The sequence below is a fragment of the Trachemys scripta genome, chromosome 7, assembly GCF_013100865.1.
Source record: "Trachemys scripta elegans isolate TJP31775 chromosome 7, CAS_Tse_1.0, whole genome shotgun sequence".
Taxonomy (NCBI): Eukaryota; Metazoa; Chordata; order Testudines; family Emydidae; genus Trachemys; species Trachemys scripta.
This window is the reverse complement of record NC_048304.1, coordinates 34,733,450-34,742,916: the sequence shown is the minus strand read 5'-3', so window position 1 is coordinate 34,742,916 and position 9,467 is coordinate 34,733,450. Positions and strand designations below refer to the sequence as shown.

The following is a 9,467-nucleotide window of genomic DNA, read 5'->3' as shown; positions in this document are numbered from 1 at the left end:
AATTTCTTGTGGAGCTGTGAAACCTGTGAATGCACTTGGGTATTATATATCGATGATAAAGGCATGTAAATTGAGGGTATTCTGGATGTTAGTATTGCCTTAACTGGTGATTTTCTAGAGTTTTAGTTTACAAAGTTTTTTGGGTGTGATTCATATACAGTATTTTACTTTCACATGTACACATTTTAAGATCATTCTATAAAGACAGGAACTGTTTTGCTTGGCTCTGAATTTGGTTTATGGAGTTATCTTGCAGTTAGCATTTATAAATTATTAACATAGCAAACAGTCTTATTTTTAACTGAATATATGCAGTCACTGATGGTGTTGTATAGCTAAATATTTTAGAACAGGAAAGGATTTTTTTAAGCTTATCTTACCATATGAGCTGTAACCCTGCAAATTGGGGAACCAACCTGAATCCTAATCCATAAACAGAAATTGTTTTTTGGAATATACACAGATGTCTTTAATAAAAGAAATAGAAAATGACATCTCATTCAAAGATACAAAAAAGCAACACAATACTTTAGCATCTGCAATACACTTTTTACATTTAAGGTTTTAATTGATTTAATTTTTATAGGTTACTCATGTAAGTTATGACTCAGCGTGAGTAAAGAATGAGGCCTTTGGATAAGGTTTCAAATTTAAATAACTTTTCAAATGAGGTAACCATCTATAGGTTTCTTTAGCCAGTTGGAAAAGATTACTCTTTCCTTTCAAGCACCTTAACATACATTCAACTTTCCATTAAAAATAAAATTTCAGAAACCTTTTATATTAAAATACCTAAAAAATATATAAAAGTTGGTAAATAAGCAACATACACTGAAAAGTTAAATGCTTGTTAGGGTTTTTTTTTTTTTTTTTTTTTAAGACACACAAGAAAACAACATTAAGACATGTGGTGATTTACTACAGCCTATTTATAAAGGATTTTTTTCCTACAAATTTCTTTACTATTACAACTAATCTTATTTTAAGATTTCCAAAGAACCCAATAAATACATCAGAATGTTGTCAGTATTTATTCACTGTAAAGTAAAATGAAATATCATTAATGTAAACATTAATACATAAATATTAATACATTAAATCATTATATAACATGGCACTGACATTGTGGCAACTGTTTAACATAAAAAAATATAGCTTATTGATGAGACTTCTAAATCAATAAATATAGTTTTAAAACAGAGTTCACAATATAAAAGCATATTGCTTCAAACCAAATGCTACATTACAATCACACAGTAGCAGCTCATTAAAATATCAACTTTTAAATCTGTAAATGGAATAAGGCTCACTACAGCTCCCTTTTTTTAAAAAAGTTCTTTAACTAAAACTAAAATTTGGTCAGTACATGCCAATTAGCACAAAATACTGTAGCTGGTAAATGAAAGATAATTTGACAGGACCACTGAAATCCCCAGCATAACTGTGTAAACATCAAGAGGGGTTATCTGTTTCTTTTTTGGCCTCCTTTCTTTTTGCTTCCAGTATTTGTTTAAATAGTTTTCCCAGAGTGTTGTAAACCTGTGGTCCATTTTCAGAATCCAAACTTATCTAGGAAAAGGGAGAAATTAATTTTAATGTTTTACAGTACTGTATGACATGGCACAATACAGACAGAAAACACTAAATAATACATATTTTAAAATACAAAGTACCAGATGCATTTTCATATACTTATTTTAAACCAGGAAACAGGTATTTTTCATAAATCACTACAGGTCTGAACAACTATCGCAGAGTACTTCAGTTCTATCTATTGACAGGTTAAAACAAAATGGCAGTTAGAAATAAAAGAGTTAGGAGGAGAGATGTCATGCTCATGTCTACAGTCTGAATGGCTACTAGCTGAATCGTGGCTGTGCGTTATATATGATCCTTCTTTTCAAATTATTTCAAATACTTTATCAGAGGAAAGATGCTCTGAGTTCACCATCACCCGAACCCACCGTATGACTATATTTAACCCTCACAAACCTTTATGTCTGCTTTTATAATCACTTGTTTATATGTATATATCCCATGCTCCCCACCACCTGTGTATGTGGATGGAGACCATGCATCCATGGAACGGGGGAGGGGACTTCATTTCTGCTACATGTTCCCCTTTGTATCCCTACCCAGCAGAATTCTAGTTCCATGGACATGGAAGATTGGGAGAAATTGTTAGGCTCTGGATTCTTTCACTCCACCCAAACCTGCAAGAGAACATTGCACAAACAAATACAATTTGAGTTCTATTCATTGGCACTACTTTCTCCTTCATGTGAGGGGAGTTCAGAAGGCTGTTGCAGCACATGGAGTGCTTGAGAGCATGGGTTATGAAACCATACTATCCAGGGTCTAGTTGAAAATGGTGAATCTGGGAGGCAGATTGGAGACCAGACAAATCCATGTGAACAGTTCTTGGATGATCTACAGGTAATGGTTTGGAAGCCTTAGTTCCTGGCCAGGGGGACAAAACAGTAATAGTTATAGATTTCACATGTTGCATGTTTCCTCTGCCCTCCATGATAACTGGCATGGAAGGATGGGCCCTACAAAAAATAACCAGTATTTGACAATGGAGCTACATCAAGTTACCCCAGCTGAGGATTTGACCCACTAAATGCAGAATTCTGTGCACACTACTAGCTTTACTGTTCATGGTGTGTGGGCTTAACAAGTGTACATTGTTACTCCTTTTCTAATCTTATTTCACCTAAACCATATTTTGATCTGACTAGAACAGGTTTCTATTCTATACATTATACACACTGAGGCTCTGAAATACTGGGGCTATAGTTTCTATAGTTAGTGCAAATGACCTTCATTTGTAAAATTATAATATTACCAAATATTCCTTCAGCGATACTTAGATAATTTGCATGCACCACCCTAATTGATTACAGGAACAACATACACAACTCTTCCATAATCACTAGGTCATGGGCCGGAAAAAAGCATCTTAGTTAGTTTAGATAAAGTTGAGGACAATGTTAATCTTAATTACTGAGGAGGGAAGACTTATCGGAGTGGGGGTGGAAGTGGGGGTAGGGGAGGGGGAGGGGAATCCAAACCGAATCAAACAGTGATGCCAGCCTTATTAGTGAAGCTTAACTTCCCCTAAGGGAGGCTGAAATATGCCCAAGGAAAAAGCATGAGCAGAAAATGAATATTCTACCTGGTTTTTGCTTGAGGCCTGCCAAAACACAATGAGAGGTGACTTACATTACAGTAACTGAAATTTACTATGCTTTTGTATGCACAGATCCCAGTGTAGGTTTGCATGCCCATGCATACAAGCCAAGAATCTTTTAGCCAACAGTTTCAGTTATGCCCCTCTGAGACTATAAAGAGCAAAGCGGCCCCAACCACCACTCAGTTCCTTCACTAGTATAGACTATCTGGTAAAGGACTCTGTATCTGGGGGGGGAAGTGGGATCCATGGGGGGAGGAGGGGAAAGCACTTTAAACTCCAGTTGCTGTCAGTTAAGTAACCTCTTTCTTCAAGCATTTGTCCACATAGTTCCCACTGTAGGTGACTGGCTAACAGATACCTCTCAAGGAGGTGAGTGATAGGAGTCCTATTTAAAATAACTAGGATAGCCTTGCCAAATTGGATATCTGATCTAGAGGCTACCACAATGAAACGTTGATTGGTAAATGTATGAACAGAACTCCAAGCAGCTGCCCTACAAATCTCAGAAACAGGGATTCCCCTGAAACAAGTTACAGATGTAGACTGAGCTCTAATAAAGTATGCCCTAACGCTAGAAGGAAGGGGTAGTTTATTCAATGCATAGGATATCTTCATATAGTCTGAAACCCACTTCAAGAGCCTCAGAGGATACAGCATGACCTTTAGATTTGCTACCAAAAGCCATAAAAAGTCAATGAGATAGGGATACATGTGAATGCCTTGTCTCCTCTGCATAGCTGCTCCCACTGAAAAGCATTTGGCAAACACACTCAGAGCTGTTGAGAGACTGAAGGACTCTGATCTGGCAATAATGTCCACTGACCATGAAATGAAGAAGCTTCCTGAGAGCTGGATGTTTTGCCATATGGGAGTAAGCATCCTGCAAGTCAGGAGTTGCAAAGCAGTTCATGGGATCTAGAGAAGGAATTACTGAAGAAAAAGGTGGTCATCTGAGATTTGAAGCTCCAGATGAGTTTGTTGGGCCCTCTGAGATCTAATATAGAATACCACCCTCCTTTCTTTGTTGGAATGAGGAAGTAGTGGGAATAGAAGCCCTTGCCACACAACCCTAAAGGCACCATCTCAATCACACCCTGAAGAGTATCTATCTCCTCCTGTACCAGACTATTGTGTTAAGTGTCCCTGAAAAGAGACAGGGAAGAGAATGCAGAATTGGCATAGACTGGGGCTGAATTGAATACTCTTGCAGGATAACTTCTAAGACCCACTGGTTGGTACTAATTGAAGCCCATGCATCTGCAAACAAGGCAACTGCCAAAGAGAGGGGAGAAAGGGCATAGATTCTCAACAAACTAGCTCACAACTCTTGACCCTGGCATCAAACCCGCAATCTTTGGCCCTATGATGAATGCACATTAATAGTAGATAGAGGGCTTTTCTCTTCTTAAAAGAGTTTTTTTTCCCTTGTACAATTCAGAAGTTCTTTGCTGGTATGAATAAGAAGATGGAAATCTCTGTTTCTCTGAGAAGGTCAGAGGTTTTGTTTCCTTTTTCCTCTGGTATGCAATACAGAGGCCAAAAGATCAAAAGGTTGCTCTCGAGTTCTTCGATGCATGAAGCACCTAATCAGTCTTCAAGATGAAAAGATCGTGGCCCTCAAAAGGAAGGTCCTCAGTCACCCACAATCCAATGCTCAGAGTGTCCCTAAACTTCCAACTGCCAGAAGCTGGGCTTGGACAACATGGGACCAATCACTCGAAACTGCCCTCTTCTGTTCATTCCCTCTGAAGCATCTAGCACTGGGCTAGATGGACCATTGGTCTGACCCAGTATGGCTGTTCTTATGTTCCTATGATGTGAACCTCTTTTGGAATTCCTTACTATTGCAGCCAGGATGTTCTGCATATAGTTATTGCAGTAGCCATTGTCCTAGCTGCAGTGTCAGAAGCCTCCAAAGACACAAACTGATTTTAAAGCAGCATATTGCTTTAAAGAAGAGCCTTCAGAGTCCAAAAAGCTCTTCATTGATTTGACTTTTGCATCAAACATTTTTAAACAAACATGGCATAAGCTCTCTGCGTGTGCTCAGAAAATGATTTGTAAATTGAACATTTGTCTGTAATTTGTTACTCTCCTAAACAAAAAATATATTTAACATGTCCATCCTTCACAGCTATAGCTGCTCAAAAGCAGGGCAGATTTTAAAGCCCAGAGATAGTCTTAGCCATGTAAATCTCCACCTTGGTACTGGGGGAGACTCAAACAAAAGAAGGCTAATTATCTTCACAGTTAAAAGTGTGTGCTTTATTTCCAGTTTGAAATAGTCTAACTTCAACTTCTATCCAGTGGAAGTGGCCTAGCAAGACATAAAAATGAAGCCAGAGAATAAAGAAATACTGTTCGAAGGCACTATTTTTACTCCATTCAATACTCAACACCCACAGTTGACCTGTGTGGAGTATTTTTCTGTGCTTTGGAGAGGATTTGCTATGACAAAACTTTTATACTTTGAAGCAGATAAGTGTCAGTATAATAACTATTAATGAATTAGTAAAATTTTTGGCTAAGACTATTACTTCATCCTCCATAATCTGCAACACAATCACAATTTCATGGGCGAGTTGCTACTTGCCTTAGTGAAAGCTTTAATGGCCCGGGTAAATAAGGCTTCCTCCACATCAGCTGGTATTGTCTGCAAATTCACTACACAATGGAAAATACAAAGAATAGTCTGATATTGTTCCTAGTGGGTAAAAGAAATATAAAGTTATTAAAAAGGAAACATTTTCAAGGAAAACATTTAAATAATTGTTAAAAGTACTCCGAGAACTGTAGACCACATTACCCGCACTTGCAATAAAATCCAGGGGAATAAATTCCACAAGGATTCTCCTGCAGAGTTCTTACATAATTGTTCAATAATGGGAAGAGAGGTTCTGTTGTGTTAATTTTGATGAAATATATGGGCCAAAGGTGTCAACATACCCTGAAACAGTCCAATATTAAACAGTTTCAAGCAAAGTTCAGGGTTTGGTATACAGAGACCTAAGCCTGCTTAGTACCATGGCAAATACACCATTAAAGATATACACACCAAAAAAAAAAAACAAGGGTGGGGTGGGGTGGGGTGGGGAGAGAAACTGTTACAGCATTTGAAATGTAAAGTATTAAAGCTTTCATTTAATGACCTCTCTTGTTCCCTTTAACTGTAGAGAATTTTTAGAAAGAAAAACCCATGTTGAAAGTCTTTAAGATGATGATAGAAATGGTAACTGTCCTTTTTGGGGAAAAAAAGAAGTTAATTCAGAGGGGCTGGAATTGTTGTTGTTGCTGTTAAAGTCTGATCCCATTTTCTAAAAAACAAAACAAGACAAACACACACAAGAGGGAAGAGAGAAGAATAGCAAAGATAGAAAATGCAGCTTCTGTCTCTGGTCACCAGAGTCTGGTGTCAACTTTTGCTTGTAATCTCACTGCTGGAAAAAATAAAGGCCACAGCACATGGCCTTTCTGAGACCTGGTAAACTTGTACTAGCATTGGGATGTTCAGGAAATTGCTTTTAGCTGCCTCTTTCTGGCCACAGGCTTACAGGAGTGTTATGAAATATAGTCTTGACCAGCTAACCCAGCTCTTATTAAACAGAAAGAAAAAGGAAAGAGATAGGAAAGAGACGAAATAAGGAGGGAAAGGAAAAGGACAGACAACGGGAGTGAGGGAGGTTGACAGTCTTTAGCCAGAGTTACTGAAGGTGCCAATGTCATCTGGCTCCCTTTCTCTGGGCCAGTATGATCAGAACATCTCTCAGGATTAGGATGAAGGAGGCACAGTGGTGTCACTCTGGATCCTGATATTTCAGGAGAGGGTGGGAATGGCAGCCATCACCATGATGAAACTCACTCTTCCCCTTCCTTTCTCTTTCAGTCATCCAGCGTTTATGTCCATCCCAACTTTCCTTCAAAATCTTTTAAGGACTCCAAAAGGGAGTGATGAGTAGAATACTATTTTTTTGCCCACCAATTAGGCCTAATTTCCAACAATTTTGGTTCACTGATATCTGGTCCCATGCTTCTCTTGTTATGAGACATGATCGTAACACAATTCTTGAGTTGTTTCGGTAGGCCTTTTTGTTTGGACTAATTCAGTCTGTCTCCTTTCTGCACCTTTTCTCCATCAATGTTTATTGTTATAGGTTATTGGGACATTTTATGAACTTTCACTCACTTCTTACAACTGAGACCACAATTGGGGTAAAACTTGTAGGCGCAACTATTGCAACAGTTCTCCTGCAGAACATGGGTAGCCCTGTGACACAAACCCCATGGATCCTCTGAAACTTCTAGGAGATCAGGTCTATCCATGCACAGGCTTTCCTCTCCCCCTCTCCCGTCCCCCCCCCCCCCCAAGGTTTCCCAAGCCACACTCTTTGACAGTACCGTTCCAATAGATGCATGGTACTATGGACTCTCCTACCCATGGCTGTCCACTTAGACTCCACCCCCTAACTTGGGGAATCCCTATTGTGAAAGGGCACAAAAAATTATACAGCGCCAGATTGTATTATCTTTTCCTAGGAAAGACTATAGGGCCCAGGGAAGTATATACTCCTAAGCCTTTCTCCTCAATTAACATCCCACTCCCACCCCTGGCCTGCCCAACTCCCTTTCCAGTGTGGATCACAACCCCACAGAAGGGTCTCTGAGGGGTACCAAAAAAAGTGTCTGGGTGGATGAGGGAAACGGTGTTCTGAAGGCAGCTGATCTCCTCTTTCACATTAGGCTTGCCACCAGATCTTGGGGGAGATAATCTCCACTTGGGCAGGCAGCTTTTAAGGGCAAACATACATTACAACAACTAATGTAGAAAGATAAACAACAAATGGGTAAGATAAAATAATTAATTTTGATGGTTAGTTTACCTTCAGGAATTAAGTGGTTACTTTATCTTTTCTTCAGCCAAAATAATAAAACCCTGATGAACTGAGTTCAGGAAGAAGCATGACATTTCAAAACCCTGAACTGAGAGAAGCTGAATGTCATGGAAGTGGACTGCAGAGAAGGCAATCGCCACCTGCTGCTCGAGGAAATGTGTAACTGTGAGCAGAGGGGGATATTAGAATGTGCCCTACTTTCTACACAAATAATCCAGAAACAAAAAGAACACCCAAAGTACTGGAAGATTTGTCATGTGACTGAGAATTCTAGAACACAAACTCTCTTCATAAGGAAATGTTCTGAAAAGGGAGAATAGCTAAAAGGATATATTTATCCCTTTATAGAAAACATAATGCAAATGTTTCAGAGCAGAATGACACATTCCCCATCATGATTTGAGAATATGGAAGTCCAGAACTTTGATTTATGTAATGGAACTTGGCCAGGCTACTGAGGCATTTACTACTTGGATTTGTCAGTTCCTCACATCCGCTGCACCAACCCTCTCAGTGCTACAGGATTAGATGTTTGCACAGCACTTTGAAGATGCATAGGACTATAATGTGGTCAATATTAAGCACTGTTGCCAGACCTGGTGTTAGGGAAAGCTAAAGGGAAAGAGTTTCTTGCCTTCTGTCTCTCTGAATTTCAAGTTGCAGCAGGCTGTGGTACCTCCAGCCAGCACACATGGAAATCAAGTTTCTATTGACTAGAGCTCTAAGATTTTATCTATCTTGGATTTTTCTAAAGCACCCATCACCAGAGCATCTAAGCATTGATTAAAACTTACTGTGAACTATCAAGATACATTTTCATTTGATTTTTATGGAGCTTGAAATTTGTTTTATTGCAAGTTACCTTTAAAAATGTAAATTCCTTGTTTAAGGGCCACTGATGCAAAGCTTGAGTTAATAAACTGTACTTTTCAGTAAAATAATGAATTGACATATATAGTGTTTACCTTTGCTAGTAAATTAAGAGTTTCTGGTGATTCTGTGCATTTTTTTGACAACATGTCAATATCCTCTTTGGTTATAACAGGTTCTTTTAGTTGCTCTATCCAGGACCACATCAAGCTGCAAAGGACAAAAGGATCTCTCTCGGCACAAATTCTATCCCAAGCTCCATCTCGAGAATTCAGTTCTTTCTAACAAAAATAAAAATGCACCATCTATTTACTTCTGCTAAGATTTTCTTTGCTTTTAGCAGCACTTGTTAGACTTGTGCACAAAAGAGACATTTATCAGCCTCATGAATATATTTCCTCCTATAATGGGGTTCCCACTCATTGTACCTTCTCCTGCCTAGAACTGGGAAAGTAGATCTCACAGCATTAGGTCACCCCTTCTGTTCGCTCTGCAATAGTCTTTATTCTGGT

The 9,467-nt window shown here is 38.8% G+C and overlaps 1 protein-coding gene across 3 annotated transcripts in view; it reads right to left on the bottom strand.

The window, feature by feature from the left end:
• Positions 1-856: 856 nt before the first annotated feature.
• PTPDC1 (protein tyrosine phosphatase domain containing 1) overlaps positions 857-9,467 on the bottom strand; it is a 43,616-nt gene continuing 35,005 nt past the window's right edge. For 2 of the 3 annotated variants that reach the window (XM_034776503.1, XM_034776501.1), the window contains 3 exons: positions 9,051-9,236; positions 5,790-5,900; positions 857-1,569 (listed from right to left, as the gene is read on the bottom strand). In XM_034776503.1, the coding sequence (XP_034632394.1) occupies positions 1,453-1,569; positions 5,790-5,900; positions 9,051-9,236 (414 nt within the window). In that variant the 3' untranslated portion in view covers positions 857-1,452. The remainder of the gene's footprint in view (positions 1,570-5,789; positions 5,901-9,050; positions 9,237-9,467) is intronic. The other variant, XM_034776504.1, reaches the window with a different exon arrangement.